This window comes from Neodiprion lecontei, chromosome 3 (assembly GCF_021901455.1).
Source record: "Neodiprion lecontei isolate iyNeoLeco1 chromosome 3, iyNeoLeco1.1, whole genome shotgun sequence".
NCBI lineage: Eukaryota > Metazoa > Arthropoda > Insecta > Hymenoptera > Diprionidae > Neodiprion > Neodiprion lecontei.
Window position 1 is genome coordinate 38,398,929 of NC_060262.1, and position 22,951 is coordinate 38,421,879.

General features: G+C 41.6%; 2 protein-coding genes across 3 annotated transcripts in view; both read right to left on the reverse strand.

Moving 5' to 3' along the window:
* Window positions 1-22,951, reverse strand: part of LOC107225079 (hemicentin-2) — a 235,007-nt gene that overhangs the window by 149,732 nt on the left and 62,324 nt on the right. The gene's annotated exons all lie outside the window — the stretch shown is intronic.
* LOC107227596 (nose resistant to fluoxetine protein 6-like) lies at window positions 18,548-22,768 on the reverse strand. The gene is made up of 10 exons (XM_046735447.1): window positions 22,412-22,768; window positions 21,858-22,221; window positions 21,507-21,783; window positions 21,085-21,245; window positions 20,147-20,315; window positions 19,823-20,025; window positions 19,634-19,754; window positions 19,350-19,539; window positions 19,045-19,187; window positions 18,548-18,975 (listed from the first exon to the last, which is right to left on the reverse strand). The coding sequence occupies exons 1-10, from the start codon at window positions 22,671-22,673 to the stop codon at window positions 18,769-18,771; spliced, it is 2,097 nt and encodes a 698-aa protein (XP_046591403.1). The 5' UTR covers window positions 22,674-22,768; the 3' UTR covers window positions 18,548-18,768.

A 22,951-nucleotide genomic window follows, 5' to 3' on the forward strand; every position in this document is an offset into this window, starting at 1 on the left:
TGGCCTTCGGAGAATTTTCGGACGGCAACGAAATCGAGTTATTAACGATACTTCGTGTGGTATTTTATACACAGGAAAAAAGAAGAAATAAATTGTTCGTTGGACGTAACAAGTTTACCGTTTTTGGATATTTTAAAATGTTTTCAAACAACAATGTCGAACAAAATCGGCGAATACTGACTCCTTATTGGAAACTCGATCACCGTTGACACTTGTCATCTTAAAATGAAAACCAACTTTCACTTCTGGAGTTGCCTTCTCTTACCGATCAAGCCGTTATATCTCAATTCAACAAGAGTTACATCTGTGTGATCTTCAAAGTTAGCGAGACACTTTTATAATACCTATCCTTCTTATTACTCCGTATTAAAATGACAGAACTTTGAGCTCTCAAAGAGATGAAACGCCGAGCCAAGAACGAGAATCTGGGAAACATAATTATAAAACGGTAATTACGATTGATGCGGCTGCAGAATGTGATCATCGATTTCTGAATTATTCAAAAGTTTTTCCGTCGATTTTTCAATATCGATTTCCACATGCAGCTGTATTTTAAAATTAGATTCACCACATTTCTTACATTTATTCATTGATGTAACACACCAGTTTTCATTCTTCTGTGGATTTATGTATTCGACTAGACTTGGAACAGATTAATGCTCCATCTTCTACAATTGCAGTCGAGTCGAGATTTCTAGTTTACATTAATATTGTGAAAATTGAAATTCAACCGCAGTAGACGAACAAGGAATTCTCGCCATTCGCGATATTGTTTATCAATTTTCATAGCATTTGTAACAATTTTTGTATAAATTTGAATTCAGTTTCGAGATGATAAGAATTCAACAAAAATCGCTGAAAATTTTACAAGATGATGCCTCGAAGTATAGCACTTAAAATTTTAAATTTGATACGACCGAAGGATCAATCAGTTGACTCTCAACATATGTTTGCATGTTTTTTGTATTACTTCGCATGTGTTTCATGTTAAATCAAGTACCCGACAAATAATCAGACGAAAGCCAAGCTAAGCTTGACTTGCAAGTTTCAGGAAATGACAAGAATTTATGATCAAATTAGCAACTTGAAAAGCTCGAGGGTAGAGATTATTGGAAATTGATCAGTGGCCAAAGCTCCTGTTCGACGTATCTCATCACCGGATGTTACACAGTGTTTACTTTGGCTGCTCATCTACGACGGGGTTAATTGCGTACCTTATATACCTCGGGTGCATCGTAAAGGAGTTTCACCCCTCAACTTTTTCTTCCGAATGTTCTAATTAAAGGAAACCCGAGGTTGCAGGGACGCCGGTAACCATGGCGATAAATTGGAAAACAGTGCTTCCGAAACTAGTCCCGAAGAAGCCATAGAAAAAGTTTTCCTACCGTCTGAACTTTAGTCGGGCCCGGCCTCGGACTGGTATTACTTATTGGAAGAAGATGAGAAGAAGAAGAAGAAGAAGAAGAAGAAGAAGAAGAAGAAGAAGAATCAAGCAGAAGGGGTGGCGAGAAAAGCTTGAATCGTTATCAACGATGCAGTCGGTAAGAGACGGTTAAAAATACGAACTCCAGGGTTGGTTTTTCGATCCACGCAGGGAAGAACGGGGCCAGAAAAGGGTCCAGAAGACATTCCCAAGAAGCGGTAAGACGGGGAAGAGAAGGCGAAAAAATTTCGTAAATGTCGCGGCGCCGCCACAATGACCGGATCGCCCTTTCGAGGATCGCTAGTTCGGGATGGATTTCGTCGAAGGTGGGATCGGAGGCGGGTGAAATTAATCGGTTTCCCGAGTGACCTCTGCCCCTGGCCGCGATCATCTATCGCCGTCGTCTCGGGGCCCGGAAGGCGTCGAAGCCCGTAACTTTCCCCCCTCGGACGCTCTAAAGTCCTCGAGGGCAACCGATATCGACGTGGATCAGGCTCAGATTAACCAGGGATTTATAATATTGTGATAAGAGAACGACGGCCAGCTCAATTACAGTTAAACTTGATCTCGGGTGTTCGCATCTGCAATGCTCGAAGGACATTCGAGGTCGGCGGATAACTTTAACGCCCGATTTCCTGCAGCAATGTCCCGCAACTGTCCGAAGACGATCAATCCGCGTTAGATTGGCGGTATACCCACTCGCGGATGCGGGGTTGTGGTCTTATTCGTGATGCCAGGGGACGAGGCTCGTCGTTTTACTCGAATTCGGAAAACGTCCGTGTATACTTGTGTCGCTTTACGCTTTAATCCTCCACCCTGATAAATATATCATAATGCGGGATCCTCACGTATTGCGAAAAATTCGGGTAATGGGGATACCTTATACTCGGGGGAGAGATGCTACTGAATTCTCGATGCATTACTTTTCATTTCCTTTGCCGGACGACGTGCTTTATCGGTATCTGTAGATAACAAATTTCTGCCAAGTGCAAACTTCGTTCAAAGTTAAATTGGTGAGATTCTTTGGCGAATCAATCACTTGTAAAAGAGTAGGAAAGAACGGTGATAATGTGTTTTCAAAAAAGAGAGAAGGAGAGAGAACGAACAAACTTGTATTTCATACATAAATACAGTAATTTAAACATGAATGTAAATACGTTTTGTAATAATCTAGAGATTTTTTATTTACGATGTAAACATCATCCTAGGAATAAACACCGTGTAATAAATTTGTAATAATGTAGCAGTGATAACATTTACGCGTAAACAAGTCTATTTATTCTCCAAGACATTCGAGTAATTATTTGAAAACGAAGATTTTCCATCGGGCCTCCATTCCTCCGGGTGAAAAAATCCCTGTTAAAAGTACGCGATACAAAGAAGGGTGATCATTATTTTTATCAAAAATAGACGCTGATACGTTTCGCGAACGGTTCTCCGTATCGACGAACTATCGAAAATCGGGGGAGAATGTGGAGAAGCAGGATGAAACCCAAGAGGGGGAAGCGAAGCTTTTCGTTGGCTTCCCGCTTAAACTTGCCCGCATGCACACGCCACGCATATGGTATCAAGCTGTACCCGCAAGTTAAGCAGATCAAAAAAGAAAGCCGCGGGTCGTCTTGAGTTTCGAAAAACCAGGATCTGGGGGAGGAAAATTCCGAGAGGAAATGAATAAGCCCGATAGATCAGGTGAATGCCCAACTTCGGTCTCGTTTCGTTTCAATTCGTCTCAAGGGTGGCTTTTCTCTATCTTTTTTTCAGGTTCTTAAATTCAACCAATTCACCCCGCCTTGGTGTCGTAAAAGCCGAAAACTCAATCCCACAATCCCGTTCCATGAATGTGTAAGCTTCGAATACCGAGCGTCATCTTTCGCTCTCAATTCTCGTCAAATTTTCGTTACGATTCTTCGGATATCCGATCGTCGTCACGGTACGACTCCAGGCAACGATCGGGGCGAGTGGGGAAGTATAATCTGCATGTACAACGAGTTTCTCCAGGACTAACCGATTTCTGCAATCCTTTCGACGGCCTCATCGGTCTTTATTAATATGCCGATAAGAATCCTTCTCCGTAACCTTTCGCCTTTCGCGGAACAGTCGCGGAGCGAAATCTCCCGCAGTGTCACCTCAAAGCCGGCAGCTTTAAGCGAGAATTAAAGAACGAGTAAAAAGAGAACTCTAGATGCGAGCCAGGAAAGAAATCGAAGAAAGAGGGATAAGAAGTTTTATTTTTATTTAATTTCTTTCTTTGTTTCTTTCTTTTTGCTTTAAATAAAGAATGGAGAAGAAGACGAAAGATAAAAGAAATATAAGACGGTAAAAGGAGCGAAAAAATAAAGCCGACCCAAAGCCGCGGGTAATTCGGTCTTGAGCGAGGCATCGATTAGACTCCCAGACAATTTCGTTCGCCCTGCAGCAACCGGCGGTCCCTCGCTTCCAGCATATTCACCGGCCCGCTGACCCGAGGGGTATTATTAGGTTGGCCTAGGTTCGGGGTCGGTCGCAGGGCGAAGTGCTGAACGGCAATCCTCGATCACCCGCGAGACAACCGGCCGAATCACGCCCTGCAAAACGCGCTCACACACACACACACACACATTGCACATCGTCATCTGGCCGATTGACCCCCCATTATTCCCCGGGTGCTGACAGGATTTCAACCTCCAGCTTACGGCTCAATCGATCGTCGCGTGAGATCGACGGAATATTTCAAAGTGCGAGCTTAATTCGATAAGCATTCTTCGATACTTGAGTTGGTGAAATCAGAGAGGCGAATCGCTTCGTTTCTCTTTAGCACCTGACGTTTGCTTCCGGATACCGCAAATGAATGTGTATCCGATTTTTATAATGACGGAATACTTTTATTTATAAAATAAGAATGAATGACCAACATTTTGTTATTAATTTAAATGAAAGAATTTAAAAATTTTATTGAAACTGTAAATAATAAAGCCCTCAAACTCAAATTGCTCTAACAATAAGTGTTTTCATTTTTTTTGAATAAAAAGTAAAATTAAATCCCAACAATAGATATGATTTTAGACCGTCCAAGATGTGCCTTTCCGCTAATCATCCGCAGGAAACTAGGGATTGGAATATTCTTCTCTTCCTCTTTTGTTACACTTGTAACAGTTGCATTTGGCAATAGCCATAACTGGTCGCATCGGTTAATCATTGTGAAAATTTTTCGCTACTCCAAGGCTGTTCAATGTACAAAAATGGGTGGGTAGATATAAAATATCGTGCACTTAAGGGATGATTAAGTAAATGCTATAACGATATGCAACGATACGCGGAGTAAATTGCTAAACCGCATCGGTGTAAGCTCGAGGTGATTAGAATTCATCATACTTTTATATCCTTGGAGTGGAGAATATGGTTTGAGAAAGTTGATCGGGGTGCGTGATCGTTATAAGGGAGTCTAAAAATAAGTCAAGAAGCCTGTGAAAAGACGGAGGTACGAGAAGGAGAGGACAAAAAAAAAAAAACAAATCGAAGGAGACGAGTTGCTGAGAGTGAAGAAGAGAAGGGAAAGAAAAAACGGGGGGAAAAAACCGATCGGGACGAAGAAAGGGTAGAAATAAAACGATGCCTTCTTCTTCCACGTCTTCTTCGGGGCGCTTTTTGGGCGTCGAGCTTTTTCCCATCGACATGTCCGGCTCGACTAATCCAGGCGACGGTATCCAAGACGTGAAGGAAATGCGGAGACGAGCCGAATTGCTGTCAGTCTGCCTGGTCTGTGATAATTGGAAATAGGCCGCGACACTCCGGCCAGATTCTAAGGGTTGCTTTTCAGGACGAAGAAGGAAGAAAAATGGGGTCCATTGACCCCCGCGTTGCCGAACGAGTTGCGACGGCTGCGAAACGTTCTGCAAATAAACTTCGCGTAGTCTCGAATGGCTGCCCGCGGTGAAACGAAACCGGAACGACATTTTTATTACCTCGTTAATGCGGAAAATTTTATTTGCAGAATACTGCATACTGCGGCTGCATGCACGCTTCGTATACGCGTTACGGCAACACTCGTAACAATGAGGGTAGTGCTAATCCGAACAAATGGGACTTGCGTCCCTGGATAAAACGAAGCCGGAAGGGATTTTTTTTTCTTGCGTCAATTTCATTTCTTTTTTTTTTTTTTTCTTTCTTCTCCATTTTTTGGCTTTACCACGCAACGAACAATGCGTTGGGTTACAAATTTGACGTGATTTGATCTTCACTCGTCTCACTCGATTTTCGTATTGCCTCTTGCAAATTGGAAAGTTCGCGAAAGGTGAGGTTCGGTTGTATCAACGGATTCCATTATCCAAGGACCAATCAATCAGTCTCGAATCGATTGAATTAAAATCCAGTATAAATGAGTCTTTTCACATCAACATTATTCAGGTCAAAACGACTATTTTCAACGAATCTATTTCACCAAATTAATACAATTACAGTGACGAGGTTTCCTCGTCAATTTCAACCACTGCCGGATCGTGCCAATGATTCTTCGCGTGTAACGTTTAAATAATTACTTCGGATCGGAGCGATGCAGAGTTAACAATTTCAGAGTTGGTAATTATAAATGTGTTGAAATATAAACACGTTTGTTTCATCTCCCGGCAGGCAGGCTTCACCATTTTGGCATCGGTGAATTCTGTCCCGCGAATTTTTAACGCTGGCTTTTGGAGGCGAAATTGGCACGAATAATGAAGTTCGCTCAATTTTGCGGAATTATCCGTGCTCGCGCATAAACGAATCGGCGATGCATAAGCCCCGAAACGGAGAAGAAGAAAGGAGACTGATATCATCGATAAATAACCTTTGCAGAAAATGATCATGGGACCACTGTACATTTTCTAGATGAAAAATAAATTCCTTTCGATCAATGAACCGATGCTTCTAACTTATCGCTGATTTCTCAATCAAATTACAGTTCGTGCATCCGTAGTGATTGACACGATTCACCGACCAAACTAACAACGGTCGCAACGTCGTCATTCGTCCCAAATTTAACGGCAAATTAAATAGATCATCGATTGAGAGACGCGGAAGATGAACTTTTTCGCTCTAATAACCGAACGAGCAGCGGTTGTTCACGTATCCAGAATGATCTGGCTTTGTGCCCAACTGGAGTATCGCACGAGTAGCTAAACGATTCGCCTCAATGATCGCACATCGGCACGTGCCGACTCATTGCTGTATACGATATTCGCAAATGCTGTGCCCTTCCTTCCCAAGTATCGCAAAATTGAAGACTTCGTCACGTGGTAGAAATTCAGCAAGTCAACAGATACGTACGATTTTCGCTTCAAGAAATATAATACACCAAGATGTAATTTGAGAAATAATTTATTTACCCCATTACATTAATGGCATGAAATTGGAGTGCTTAAGTGTTTTTTCATACTTAGGAAATTTGTTTCCAAAGAAATCAAATTCAAACTTTCACACTGTAAATCTTACAACTCTAAATGAATCTGCTTCTAAATTCCCACTGTTGAAACTCTAATTCCATCTATCGGACAGAATTTTGCAACAATTTAATCGGTTTCAAGATATCGTAAGGTAAAAATTCTCTAGACCTCGTAACCTGGCGATCTAGTAAAAATTAAACTTTTTATTTTTGGGACTATTGTAATATGATAACTACTCTTATTCTGAATTTTTTCTCTCAAAACAGACGATTTAAAAATAAAAAATATATATACTCTTTGCCACGCGGAGGGTTGAGATATTACACTGGCACAATAATTCCTCTTTGAATGAATAAAAATTGTCCACAAAAGTAGCAACAAAGTTACGGCCGTTGTCTGGACTAATAATTCTGACCGCGATAGAAATCACGAGTTGCGTGCTCGCGTTCATACGGCAGGTTTAACGTATCGACAAGTCGGCTATTTTCGCGACCGTTTAATCGTGGCGTGCGTTGTTTCGGCACGTGACTTTTCGCGCATACAAACCAGCCCCAACCGTTTCTTTCGACGAAATCGCGACCCTCGGAAGTCACGTCGTATAATATGTAACACAGCACACGGTTTGGCCCCACGTTCTTGCCAAATAATTAAACGACACCCACGGGCATCAGATTAGGTGCCACACGGATGGGGGAGTCCTGTCGCATCGAATTACCCCGGAATAACAAACTGTGCGGCTATCCCTGTCATACGTACTCGCGCAGGGGGCGAGAGAAGTGCTTTGTTTCCAATTTTCGTACTTCAGATTCGAAGAATTCTTCTATTTTTCGTGATTTCGTCGAAAAGAAACAAAAAGAACGCACAAAAACTCACCCTTAAGCGCTCAGTTTCAACGAGCTTATTCAAGCTTTGAACACCCAACGTACCTGGAACAGAAATATGAAAGTCTTGGATTGATTTCTGGGGAGTGAAAATCTTCCACGTGGTATTTGGATTTTGGAGAAAGTAATTTTCAAACTCGTGTTCCTCATTGTCGGTGAAACGTAGATGCATAAACCAGAATCCTTCTCGTCTGGAAAATATTAGCCGAGTGGTTTCGGATTTGAGATGGGATTTGAGAGTCTCTTGTCGAATTTTCTACTGTAAACCAGCTGCCCATCACGAGAAAAGAAAAGTACGCATAATGTTGATAACTTTTTAAAAATACAAAGCTCTGGAATTGACGGGCATCAGCGTAATCGGAACTCCCACAAAGCAGGCTCGATCGTCTCGATGAATAAAACATTGCTTTCCGTCGATGGGGCGAAAAGTTTGCTATACAGTTCACTTTGAACCCGTTCGAAGCAGTTCTTACATCTTGAGATTGGTTTTTTAAGAGTACAAAAAACACTTTCTCGCCCCTCGAGAAGTATTATTGTAATTCAGAAACTTCGTTTCCTCTTTCAATGCCTATCGTGACTGTAATACGTATGATAATTATTTCTGAAGCCTGTTCGCTTACACTTTTTAAACTCGGGTCTTGTGAACGATCGCATCTGGCCAAAAACCACCCCAAATCTCTTTTATCGCTGGAAGCTGTTATCGCGCTAAAATGAATTGAAAATCAAGATGAAAATGACGTGAAAAAGTACGATCGCGCAGCACTCGAGACCCGATCAACCCCGCAGGCTGTTGCAACCTTTTCAACTCTCGGAAGGATCCGACAATGACACTCGGGGCGAGAACTTTTTTAATTCAAGAGATGTTTGAGCACTTATACCTGATAGGGGTAAAAATAATTATCTTTGAAATTTCATTTTTAAATAGCATCGCGTTCGAAGTCCGGTTGAAGTTCAAAAAAAAGGTATCAAAAACTTCTCCCTCATTTCGAACAAGCTTATTGAAAAGGTTTGAACATTCGGTAAAATTTCAGTGGAGGTATAAATAGTTTACACAATTATTCGTACATATTGTAGAATAAAAATTTGAAATTATTCTTTCACTGTACGTATTCTATAGTTTTTTGATCTCCCAGTAATATGATTTATGCAGGGTACGAATGAGGAAAAGTGTATAAATAGGTACTTGATTTATTCTTATTCCTTCAGTTTTTGACGATTTACAAAGTGCGAATTCGGTAGATATAATAGGAGACTTGAAAAGGTCAAAACCGAGCACGTTTCGTTGATTTTACAGCAGATAGGAAGTAGAGGTTCAGGTTGTGAGATTGAGGTGGTTACTTAGACACATGGGCCTATAAACAAAGGTAAAATTAAAAATCAAGCGGTGGCGTTACATGTTTCCACGTTGCAGTCAACCCGCGGAAAGTTTGACCTCCGTAAGTCGGAGAAGAGAGAAGAGGAGAGGAGAGGAGAGAGGAATACGTTGTACAAGCACGGACCTAAATTCTGACCGAAGACGTAGATATGCATGAACCATATACCGAGTACGTGGGTAATAACAAACGCGTAGGATCTCGACTTGCCGAGTTTTACCCATTCGCATTTCGACTCTCCGGATCTGGAATACGTGACGCCGAATCCAGCCACGGGGCTGCGATATACCGAATGTCCAATCAAACTTTTACATAGGCCGTCACGTGACTGGAACTTTTAATGAAAACTTCCTCGGGCCAAGGAGCAGGACGCAAGTTCAGATTATCCGTCAGTCTTGTTCGTCGATAAGACTATTCGCACCTTTGGCCGAGACGGTGATTACCGAAAGAGAAATCGTTGCCGAAGACTGATATTTGTCAAAGTTTGGTTTATACACTTGTTCGGAAGTCTTTGGAACTTACTTGAAATCACTTGAGCTCAACGGGGTTCGTGCAAACTTGCCTAAAGTTGCACGTGGAATAGTGCGAGTTTAGCCGGAGTCAAACAAATCCATTTGAAGACGCGTAGCTGCATTGAAGCCAGATATTACGTTTAGACTGGATGCTACAATGGTGAAAACCTCTTAGACTGGACGTTTCAGTACAGTGATAATCGAACCAATCAAAAACGAGCTTCGAGACGTGGGATTGGATTGATTTCCGGTCTCCACAAATTCTTTAGATTCAATTTGAAGCGCAATTAATGTCGACGGAGACACAAATATACTAGATTAGAAATGAAAGCTTGACGCGGATAATGCGATGCAACGTTCCAACCATCGTCGCGTTTACATCAAGCCGAGTAAATTCACCCCCGGGGAAACGTGTTCCGTCAGACGTTCGATCCAGAAACGGATTCACACAAGCATTTCAGGACCTCGAGGTGACGATTCATACGATTCAAGTACATACCTACCGCAAAGGTAGAACTAACGTGAAGTTGACGGTTCAAGCTGGAGCCATGTTGTCTATTTTGCAAGGGTTACACGTCACTGTGACAATATGAGCATGGACTGATTGCCGAGCTTTCAGACAATCAGCTCAAAGCATTTGACTACACGAGATTGGAAAGGTGTGAGGCGCCGAGTCCTCGTCATCGTTTACTCTTCATCGGGCGCGTTTATTCCATTTGCAAAAGTTCTTAACGCGAGTGCGAGCGGCACGCGTGACGAAGGTGAAGCGTGAGAAGCGTCGGCTGCGTCGTCGAGAAATAAGAATCGATGGAATCGAGCTTGCAGTTTAGCCGGGATAAACGGGTAGTTTTATTAAGAACAATTATGAAAGGCAGTCGCAAGCTCGACATCGCGCCACGCCTAGTTTAAGGCGCTTTGGCACGAACCCCATTCTTTTTGCCGCAAGGACGCGAACGATGGAGGCCGAAAGGTTGGACCCGGTGTCGAGGGTTGGGTGTTGCACGACATCGCGACAGGACGGCTACACGACACCGGACAAACCTTCCGCCGCGCTTACAGCCCTAATAACAATACTTAGGCACGATTAAGATCTAGCAAATTGATAAAACAGGCGCAAAATTGCTCTTCACCCCCTCATTCATTCGCAGCCTTGATTGTTTCTCCTATCACGTACCTACACAGTCTCATCCCTCTTGCAGCGCATTATAAAATCGAATCTTAGATTTCTGGGATCACGTTTCTTCTGGCGGGGAATTTTCGCGCATAAGGTTACTCGCGAAGATCGCTGATGACGCGCAACGATGCCAGTTTTTTTGAGCTTTCGTGAGAATGAAATTTCAAACTCGTTTCATTATTTCACCCCACAATTTCAAGAGATTTTATTTTCTAGCAGGAATTACTGGAATTAATTATTTCTGAAACGATGATCTCGGCTGGGAGATTCGCTGTAGAATCTGATTATAAACCTCTTGAAATTCGACATCAACGAGACCTTATGAGCTACGCGAGTCGATCCCTGTACCAAGTTTCGTCAGTCTCGTATTACTTGTTTATAATTCTGGACCCGAGGGTTGAAATTTTGAATGATCTCAGTTCCGAGGAGTTTACATCGGACGTGGATCGTACAAAAGAACTCCAGCATATTCGTAAAACTCGCTTCTGTCATTCAAACTATTCGGAAATTCCAATTATACTATACCCACGCTTAAACCGTTGTTATACGTTTCGTTTACTACTTCAAGAAGGCTTCCTGCTTATCCTCGACGCAGCGCAGCACAGCAAACACGTTAAAAAACCGTATAAAATGCGAGGCTCGTTATCAGCGCCAATTAAAATGGGTTTTAAAAGAAAAAGTGTTCCGTTCGAGCTGTAGACATAAGAAAAGCGCGAGTTAAGAACGAGCTTGCGGGCTCCGGCTCGACCCGATGTACCCACCTGTGTATAGGTGTAATTTCTTCCTAAGGGGGTTACAATTACGTATCAGCAGCTAGCTAGCTCGGGACTTACGTGAAATAATTTCACTTTGCAGTTGCGATAAGAGACCCGGTGCACGTTAGCCCGCCTCTTATGATTGCTGAATCGCGTGATAGAGAGAGCCTTACCTTCGCCCAGTGGTTTCTTACCTGCAGATGCGGAAAAAGCCTCGGCTTGTACAAGCCGGCGGGGTAGAAAACTCGGGCATGTTTTTTCACCCCCAGGCCGTTACAGTATCAGGAATATAACTAGCTCTGACATTTGTCACGGATACTTGCCACAGTAGGATTATGTTTGAAACGGGGTAGAAAAGTGCGTTTTGTTTTGTCCATTTCTCACGTAGCTGGATCAGGTTGCGAGTTTGTTAATTCGAGCTCATGCGGTGTTAAAACACCAACGTTCCCTCAGCTTTTTAGGGTTGAATTTTTGATTTGGCTGAAATTTGGGTATGGTATAGTGTACAGTAACATATAAAAATCATTCAATTTTCAGGCCTTAACGATTCATTGTGTATTATATACACGAACCAAATTAGTTTCGAATTTTCAATAGTTTCTGTTGACGAAGAAAAATATGACTTATTGCATTTTCGACGTAAATAATACTGGCTTTACCGAATATAAGGTCATTGTCAAGATTAATCATTAGGAACAATATAGAAAGTTGTTTAGATGTTTTCAATCTTTCGCATTGTATGGAACTGAAAATACCGGGAAAACGAATTTTGTTTTTCTTAGCAGTTCCGGAGAATTCTATCCCAGAACCGATTTAATGTCAGAAAAGATATTAGATGAGAATTTTTTTCTTACAAAGCAAATATATAATGTGATATTATGTTTCTCAACCATAGGAAGAGTTAAAAGTTCGTGAAAACGTGATGAAATTGATCAATAAAAATTATACTTCAGCAATATCGGAACTGCAGCGAAAGCAAAATATCATCCTTAAAAAGCTCGCTCAAAGTAAGCTTAAATCGGCCCTTGCAGTGAGCAAGGGATAAAAATGTGATGGGATAAAATTTAATACCAAGAGAGTGAACGTACAGTAAGGTGTCATGGCGCAGAACCGCAACGTCTGGGGAAAGATGCGCGGCTGGCTTCGTCGGGGATCATGAGAGCTTTTTACTTGGCAGTGTTTAGCCACGCTAAGCCCCACTCGGAGGATAATTCTGGAGAGAAACGGTTTAAGTCTCGTCCCGAGTTCCATATTCAAAATGAAAGCCGATGCGCCGGCGAAGTTGGATGAAACTTTGTCAGGGGATGTTTGATACGGCGAGTGACTTCCTGCAGGATGCGGTCAGCTGACCGCGACAACCCCGTGCTAATAAACTTCCGGGAAGTTGGAACCGCGCGGATCCCGAAACCTTCGGAGATCAAGTCGTTCCCCCTGATGTCCTTATTCCACTCGCCACCGCGTGTTTCGTACTGAGTCAGACTGCGAAACCGAGTTTGCGGATTTTGTGCAATTCGTATGCGAAAACGGGGGTGAGAGATCCCCAGCTTGCGAGCGTTTGTCAACTGCCCGTAAGAAAATAATAAGCACATCTGTTCCGTGTTATTGAAAAATGTGGATTTTTTATTCGATCCGTTAAAGCAGAGAATGGTGATAACTTTTATAAAATCGCAAATTCTGTCGAAGAGTTGTGATAGCTGACAAAAATTGGAGAAACAATTTATCGCCAATACTTCGTTTGACATAATTTTTATTTTATTTTTTCATAATTTCGGACAGTTTTCAGTGGAATTTGAATCCAGGCTGTCAGGCACTCTAACCACTGCCTCAAAGTATCTTGCGAATAGTCATTCAACGTTTGCGAACTTAAATTAAATTGCCGGATACTAAAATAATGTGAATTGACAAATGGCACTTGCGTTATTCTATTTGTTAAAAGCTTTTCACTTTTTAATGACGATGTTATTCAGTGATGATGATTTGAATAAGAAGAAAAACAAAAAGAAGTGTTTCCTAGATTCATGAAAATACTTAATTAAATAAAATGCGAATGATTCATTCAAAAACATTTCTCACCAATTTAACCCTCTGGATTAAACCTGAGACATTAATGACCTAACAGAACTATAAAATTTACGCTCCTCCAAAGGGAATCCTTCGCGCCTTTTTGTCTTCTTTTTTTAAATAACCATTCACTGAATCTACATACATATCGCATTTTTGTTTGCATATTCTTACTCACATCATTCTGCCGATTCCATGTCACTACTAAAATTATAAAAACAAATGCTCTGAATCAGTTTTAACAGTGGCGACAAAAAAAATGGTGTGAGCCGGTGGGTTAAGCATAGCTAAACATGTCTTTGTTTGAAGTAGAAAAGCCCGGTTGAACGAACAATTTTTTCAAACGCAAAAATTTTTCGCCGAGTGTGGAAGAGAGAAAAAAATCCTTGGACTCTGAAACCCCATTTCCCGGGGCGTTGGCAGCTTCAATTCTCATTCGGAGCATATAATATCGTTGGGAAGTGGGGCAAGCAGCGGCGAGGAAAGAGAGGAAAGAAAGGAAAAAGGCAACCGTGAAAAATGAATATTGCAGGGATGCGTGTTGCGTGAATTTTGGAAGCAGTGGTCCCCGACGGAGATCATGAGACGTATAGTAGGAGTCGTCTCCAGAGAGGAGGCGTCGGGTACGCTAAGAGGCAGCGCCCGAGTCCTTCGTCCTTCTGGGTGTCTTGGAGGCGTCGCGCCGACAAACTTTACAGATAAGTTCCCGTTCTAGAGGGGTATAATATCTCTTCTGGGCGACTCGTTCGCCGAGCTCAATAATTTAGCCGGCGAAAAGCGGGCCGAAGAAGCGTAGAAACTGGGCCGATAAATAACGCCGCGTGTCTTCTTCCGCACGCGTCACTCCTTCGCCTCTTACGCTCTCGGGGTCAAAAATAAAAGGATGTGGAGAGGAATCGGGAGATTTACTCTCTCTCTCTCTCTCTCTCTCTCTCTCTCTCTCTCTCTCTCTCTCTCTCTCTCTCTCTCTCTCTCTCTCTCTCTCTCTCTCTCTCTCTCTCTCTCTCTCTTTATGCCCCGGCGCTCCCTCGATACATGGCCAAGGTGCGAAACCATAAGGAATTCCCAGACGCCCATCTCGGCCCAAATATATCCGGCTGGTCCTCCGCGGTTCTCCGGCTACCGTCTAACTGCTTCTCCAGGACTCGAATTCCACCGTAAATCTCTGTTAAACGAGATCCTCCGCCTCCGCTTCCCAGAGATAAAACGCTTCGCCCCGGTTAGTCCATCTATGTAGCAGCCCTTGTCTCCTGAATTTTATACTCTGACGATCCAAGTTCGTTTTGTCCCGAATCGTTACGACGAGACCGTCGATTTCGATCTGTTGGTAAGTATTTACCATTGGACTCGAGTTTGTTTCCCCTCGTGAAAACGTGGTCAAAATTTTTGCACCCGTAATTAACACTCAGAATTCAACTTATAAACACAAGTTAGAAAATCTAATTTTTTTTTTTATCTTTTAATATCACGTGGCATGCTACGTTTATTTTTTTCACCTCGACAATTTTCTCCGTCGATTAATTTTCGTCTTCCCGTTATTCTTCACGAGGACGAAGTTTGAGCCACTGAAACGTTTCTAAAGTCGGATCCATTACCGGAGAGCCCGACTCCGCAGCCGGAAAGCGGAGAAATTTCGTGGGTTGTATAACAATGGCGAGGAGGCATTGTCCTCGGTTTTTATCGAATATCATCGGGTTGAAATATGAAATTTTCACCGAAATTCACACCGTCAATAAAGGCGCATTGTTTATCCTGCAATGCTTTGGCTGAAATTGAAATTTCGAAACTGCTGGAATGAGAAATTTAATCGAGGTTTATTACCCGAAGTGCTGCAACTAACTGTAAAAAACGTCGCTGAAAAAATCTTGAGAGGTAATGTTTTTCATTTAGAAATGTTTCGGTGGAAAAGCGGGCTCTGTATTCCACAAGAATGTAACAGCTTGTAAAATCATCTCTCACCACCATCGATCCTTTAGTTGCAAAATCCCCGTGTAAAGCTAAAGTGCAATTTCTCATGCTTTTGGTTGAAAGAAAAATAAGAAGAAGAAGATGGAGGTTAAACGAGAAGAACCGAGAATGCGAGAGTGCCTGTAAGGTGGATACTTTGACGCAACGTTTGTGCAGCCCGATAATGGACTGAAATGAGAAACTTGATCTTATCCCCGGAGCGAGTGGGAGTTTGAACAGAGTTCATTTGCATCAAGGAGAGCACGCGTGGCTGCTAGAACCCAGGGCCACCCAGGAGAACAATTTTTCCATTCGAAGGTTGGAAAATATGAAACTGCCCGCGCTCCGGTGTTTTTCTGGGGGTATTTTTCTCCTTAGCAATATCCAGGGAACAGCACCCAGAAGGCTCGGGTGTCCGCTTCGCGTAAATTTGCATATTTGGCGGAAGTACTATACCTATAACTTGTAAAGGTGTGTACGTAGTTTTCCATGTTCGCAGTCGCAGTGGCCGTTTTCTGTCGACGACGAGCTGCGGATGCACGGAAAATACACGCTTTCACACCGAGGAAATGGGAAAAGGAGTCGGTCGAGTTGCGACTGGAGGTGGGAGAAAAAGCGGGAGAAGCATGTAACTTCAGGCCCTGAATGCAGAAGGTGAGGATGAATGTGTCGGATCGTCTGAATCGAGAGTTAAGAATAGAGAAAAAAAGGGTTCGAAAATTTGCGGAAATGTTTTTTTACAACAGTTATAACGAACGCTAATTGAACAACATTCGCGATGTGTGATGAAGATGTATCTGAGAAAATTGGAATCACACAATTACGCTGAGATTGATTATCGGCAATTTGAGAAAAGCTTTTGTTTATTTATTAAATTAGCAAAACCAATTTTCAAATAGTCGATACATGAGTTTGTGCTATACAAATTTGCTCTGAGAGTCATTTAGTCAAGAATTCCACATTTTTACACTCAGAGGATAGTCCTAGCGCCCGGAATCGAATTTTCAAGTTTTTGCCCCAATTTCGGGTTTTTAAATAAAAAAAAATCGTGTGTTTTAGCTGCATTTCGCGTATTATAAGCTGAAAAAAGTCTCAAACATGGAATCGTTTGCAAATTGTCCGGGGAACATGATCCCGTCATTAGTCTACCGACATTTTCAAAAAGCCGAAAAAAGTAGAAAATTAGGATTTATTGAAAAACCCTGTGAGTGGGCCAAAAACTTGAAGATTCGATTCCGAGCGTCAGGCTTGTACCCAGGGGCTGAAAATTTGGGATTTATCGTTCTTCAGCAACCTGAACAAATGTGTAAAATTTGGTAAAAATCGGTGAGATCATGGCGACACGTCTGTTTTTCCTAACGTGGAACGATTCGAGATTCATTTCTTCTATCACATGCGGAACGGATTTTATTTCATTCTCGTCGTTGACTATCATCATCGTAAATAACATCGCTGTAGATGTTCCAAACAGTCCTTTCTTTTCCGACTTTCGATTCAGACCGTCCGACCGGTTCATCCTTACGGTCAGATTTTTTTTTGCCCCATAGTGCGACAGTGGCGTCACCTCGTTCAGATCCAGACGCATATAAAAGCAGCTGGAAGACGAGGCGAGTCGACACCGGAACCCCGAGAACCTCGGGAGTCTCCCATTTATTTATCGACTTCGCAAGTTTTCTGTTTACACCTACGACCGACACCGTCTATCTCCAACTCAAACCCTCGGAGTCTGTGGTAACGAAAATGCAAACGCACCGTAAGTCCGGAGATTGGCTGAGGAACGTACGGCTTTTTGTGTATCACGTGGTAGGGCGATGCCGGCGATAAGGAAGCCTCTCAGGAAATAAGGATGCATGCATGTCTGCGAGTGTTTATGACGCGCGATTCGGATGCTATGGTTAAAATTTGTTGGTTCGATTCCTGGGATGGAGGAAACTCTTAAGAAAATGTGCACGGAAAGCTACTTCTCTCAATCAAACGCCGATGATTCATCAGTCGCTGATTCGAGAGTACAATCGGAAAACGAAACGTCAGCAAGGAAAAATGGAGAAACGGAGGCTTAGAATGAGTAATTAAATTCAGTTTGGATGAGCTTTATCAGAGGACTATCTTCTTGCGAGTAAAGGGTAAAATCGAATATTCTGAATTATATTCGAAATTGTTCCGTTATTGACTATTAGATGAGATCGGTTACGTTATCGAGCAAATTTTTCATTACATAGGTGATTATCAACGTTTCTTCAGTTCTGACGAATTATCTATCATTCCGTTCGTAGTTTAAATTCCCCCAAAAAGCAACTCTGATCCAAAAATCTTTCGCCAAGTACATTAAAAATGTATTCTCATGGTTTGTCAAAAGAGATTAAAAACACATACTACTGCCATGTACATGTCTGTTAATTTACAATAAAAGCATGGTTGAAACTTGACACTTAGCTTTCACATTTCTTTAGAATCTCACTGTTGTCACACTGGGGTCAGACTGACCCTAAACTTATCCAACTACAAATGATAATTGTGTAAATGTAAAAACAAAATGACTTATTGAAAAAAAGTAACACGTGGTACTTGGTGGGCCTGTTTAGAAAAATACCTTGAGATGTAAATGAAATTCTATCTTTATATCGTTTCATTTATATATCATGCCTTGGAAGAGCATACACGTTTCAGGGGATGTTTTGGCTTTACTGAATTGTTTTGGAGGTATATACGCGATTTGGATTCAGCGTTGAGATTATTTGTTGGGCTGTTCTCTCTAATGTATGGAAATTTGCCAACTTTGCTTCCACATATCTTCGGAAGGATTCGCATATTCAAGTTAAAATTTCTCCCTGAGTATGAGGGTACAGTAAGGTATTATTCAGCACTTGTTTCGGAGAAATCCGCGGGGATCTCCAGACGGATAATTTTTTGGGAGGCTCTTTCATCAAGAAAATACTTGGTAGCACAATAGCATTAAGATGATTTCGTGCGGAAAACTTGAAAGGTCAGTGCGATACACCAAGTACAGATCTGCTCGATGCATGGATTCGGAATCAATCAATAATTTTTATTAAAACAAAACATTTCCACATGCGTAATCAAGTACAATCCGATACAGCTAACAATTATGGTGCAGCGCGCGTCAGACACAAAGAAAAATCGGACTGGAATAAAAGAAGGAGTGGGGTGGGTAGAACCATTCTATAATAGTGGCAATTCTCGACATAATATTTTCTAAAATATAACGGTTGACAGAAAACGGCAACATCAGTCCTTCTTCGTCGATTCCTTTCGAATTCCTTCCTCCTTAACCTGCAGTCCGTTATCCGTGCCTCGCACCAGAGTGACTCGGTTAACCTCTGATTTGGAACTGACGGAAATTTTCTCCAACACAACCAATGGAGACTCAAAAAATAAGGTGAAAACAAAAGCCGCGACGATCGAAAGCACCAAATCAATAAAATACTCGTGAATCTGCAAAGAGATGGGTTGAATTTCAAATGCGTAGGTTGAACAACGGAAGTTGCGAGGAAAAAGACTTACTATCAAAGAATTCGAAAACACCGCAGGAGTCCGTGCGGCCGCACCCCTCTGACATTGGATCAACAAATGCACCAAGTAAGTCGAAAATGACAACCGACTGAGTGGCCGAAAGAACGGCATGGACAGAAAGCTGTTAACGGGGCCTAAAATATTATCAATGTTGAATAGTATGTCTCATCAACGTATCGTATTATCTGACTAGAGTCCTATTCGGCGCCTGCATCGGGAACCTTCGAATAAGGAATTATACAGTGTTCTATAATTCAGCGCAGCTTTCCATTCATAAAAATAAAACGGACACTTGCCTCCATATCCGTGAGTACATGCATAAATGATCCAAGCAATGGCAATCGACCAACACGGACGTAACGTAAGTGCGAGTACAACTTCCAATACACGGTTGTACGCAAAAGCAATGTTGTAATTGAAATGAGTAGCACACATACAAAATAGGAGAAGAACGGAGGTTGCAGCCCAGTTGATCCATACGTTCACCTGAAAATCGGAAAATGTGTCGATATTAAACGATCAGTTGTCCATCGAAATAGGATTGGAATTGCTTATAATGCGAAAACTTTGCCTGAAATACCTTCGTAAGTTGCCTCTTCTTGGTCGCTATGTCGTAACCCAAGAACATTCCAAAGAAGTAAGCGCTGGCTCGATTGTAAGTCGGCAAGTAGAAGTTGAACAAGTCCCCGAAGTCTAGTATTCTGATGTGGAAATAATTATAACGATTATCTTCCATTCGATGAATAATGTGTCGTTAATATTCACTTACCCCAAGTCTACGCGCATGGTGAATAATCTGTTAGTGTAACCATTGATACCTAGAACAACGGGTGGTATAAAAATCGAGGCGAGGAGGACGAAACCTAGTATTCGGATTCCATGTTTTGGCCAGCGGTAAAGTGGATAGATGACCATTGGAGATATCCAAAAAAGCTGCATATCAACAGCCAAGTACCAGGTGTGGGGTAAGCACTGAAATTTTCATGCTTTATTTCATCAGAGTTATTACCATTAAAAACCTGTGCCAGGACTATTTCTTCTTTGTTATACGAATTATATGTTTGATCTAGTAAATGCGTTGGGCCATACCAACCGTAAGTTCTGGTTTCAAAAAGTTCTGAATGTATAACATATTGAACCACCAATTTTTTTTGCAAATTTCTACGTGGTCACCAATCCAAATTTTCCATAGGGGGCCGTTTCCAAAGCGATTTATAAAAAATGAAACGAACAACATAACGACGACGAAAGATGGCGTGATTCTGTAAGAAAAAATATGAATTTATACGTACACAAGTGAGAAAGAGTTATATCCCATCTGTAGCTTTTGACTACACGCAAAGTGACACGTTACACTATTAACCACTCAACTGCTAACGTGAGAAATAGCGTCGTAATATAATTTAATGTTTTCAAATATCCGAGGTCAATATTTTCTTTCAAAAACGTTTGTTGAAATAATTTTTGAGCTCAAGGAATCCGATTACGATCATAAAAACTATATTTTCCGTGCAGTCGTACAGTTTTGAGCTCTGGAAGTTGACGAATGTTTTATAATTTTGTCAAACAGCGCAATAGAAAAAACTATCGTTTTCCTTTTCTGGGATGCATGTTTCGTTTAAAAAATACTGACGATAAGTAAATAACAATATTCTTCAGTCTAAACATTCGATTTCCAGAATCACCAAGTATAACCATAGCGTATATTAGATAAATTACTTTGTAATTCTTGAAATTGCGAAATTGAAAAATTCATCCCGAAGAAAGAAGATGGTAATTTGTTCTATGACGCCGTTTGAAAAAATCATGAAAAATCTGTCAACTTCGAAGGCTCAAAACTGTATAATTGCGCGGAAAAAATAACTTTCTTTGGAGATAATCGGATTCCTGATTTATCTCAAAAATACTTAAAACACACGTTATCAAAAATACCAGAGATATCAAAAACATTGAATCACTTTATGACATGCATTGCACATCTACTGTCTTAACCAAGCTGTATAGCTTTGAATCAAAGTTTTTGAAACTCACCGGAGGTAACGATGAAGGTAAAACATTGGCCAATTGATTTGTCTCCCCGATTTCAAAGCTTTAAGAAGCAGGTGAGCCGTGAAAAATCCGCTCACTAGAAAGAAGGTTTCGACAGCAAATGGCGCGGCCTGAATGTACAAAGATGTCCATGAACTCGCCCACTGTGAATCGATTGTGACAATATTACTGATTTGCTTGCCGTAACGCTGAATAATTTGTATTTTGCAAAAACGCGAGTCTACTTATTAATAATCGTCTCTACTAGAATGCAAATCCCACACTTAGAAAAGTATTCCAGATTGTGACATCGGACTGTATCGTGCTTAAAACACGATTTTCGTACTATCATGCCGATAAAGTAGCCATCAATCGTTAGAGCAATTATAGTTTATACTGCACATTGAGTGTACTGTTCAACTTACTTCAGCAACTTCGAATACATTGACAACTGGCCTGATGAAAAAACTGGTGAAACGATGACCCAGTATGACCCAGCACATACTCAAAACTCTGATACCTTGGATTGATTGAAAAGCGTCAGATTCTACTTTTGTGCTTAAAACAGCGAGTGCATTGGTGTAGAGGGAAAATTTCGCCAACGTATTCATTACGGTAGATGCTTCTGTCTGCTTGTGTCGTCTCGCAAAGTCGCAGATCGTACAAGCAATCATGAATACGGCAACGGCCAGAAAAAAAATTCTGTAAGGAGTGCACTGTTTTCTTGAACGATCAAACGTGATTGTTTCCCTAAACTACATATAATGCCAACTTACAGCGTGTAAATTTCTCCAGCACTCAAGTCATCGGATCCCACGTCCGCGCAGGACGCGTTACTTGCTTCTAATCCTAGGTGGCTGATAGTTGGTATGTTTGCGACGGTAGCATTGAAGATCTGCTCAACGTGAGTCTCGTTGCACGACGATGGAACACAAATTGATGATGAAATGCGGAGATAATCGATACCAATAACCGCAGGTGACGTAGGAGACGCCGAACCCAGAGAAACCATGCAGTGCTTACCCCGGATATTGACGTGGTTGTATTGCCCATTGACTTCGACGCATTCGTCGTACAATCCGACGTCTCTAAAGTTTCCTTTCATAAGTCCGGTTTGAAGGCCCGACGAAGCATCCAGCACTATTATAGAAAATAGAATCATTACTAACTGCATAATCGATTACACAAGGTCTTGTACATTTCGCACGAGGCGACCTTCGGCATATGGAGAGACTCTTCCACTTCTATGATAACAAAGCATTCTTCACACCTGATATTTGAGGAAGTATATTCACAAAATACCCCTCGGAATGATTAGCTTTTTTCTTACTTTGAAAAGCCCATTCTTGGCCAGATTCCATCGCTTGTATCAACACTGCGACTTCGGTCGCACAGGAAGATTCAGTGGTATGGAGAACAGATTTGAAACCTTCGATCCACGGTTGTCGTAACGAGCCAACAATCCTTTTGATCCATTCCCTGGTTTCGTCCGAACCATGGATAGATGAAACCGTATCCATAGATGCAGAGCCAAAACTTTGTATCGAAGTCAGGATCAGTACCGTCACGAGTACGTTGTGGTGGAAAAGCATTGTGCGTTTGCGGTTACTTGATTTGAGGAAGACTGACCGAATGAAGCATCTTCTCCAGAATATATAGTCAATGTTTGTACAAAAAGTGGTAGAACGAGTTAGAAGAATTAGTAATCTATAGTAATGTTAAAATATTGTAATGAATTCGGTGGTTAAAATAGAAACGTTAAAACACGTTTCAGAATGGTGACAGCCATTTCTTATAAGGGGTAAAACCATCGCTATAAATATGCACATTTAATCTGAGGGTCACTGCATAATATCATAACGAGTTCCGA

Coding starts and splice junctions, on each gene's coding strand:
- LOC107227596 (XM_046735447.1), bottom strand. CDS start 22,673: ATGCTTTTCCACCACAACGTACTCGTGACGGTACTGATCCTGACTTCG. Junction 22,222..22,411: donor CCAAGAATGGGCTTTTCAAA/GTAAGAAAAAAG, acceptor TTTCTATAATAG/TGCTGGATGCTTCGTCGGGC. Junction 21,246..21,506: donor ATGTATTCGAAGTTGCTGAA/GTAAGTTGAACA, acceptor ATCGATTCACAG/TGGGCGAGTTCATGGACATC.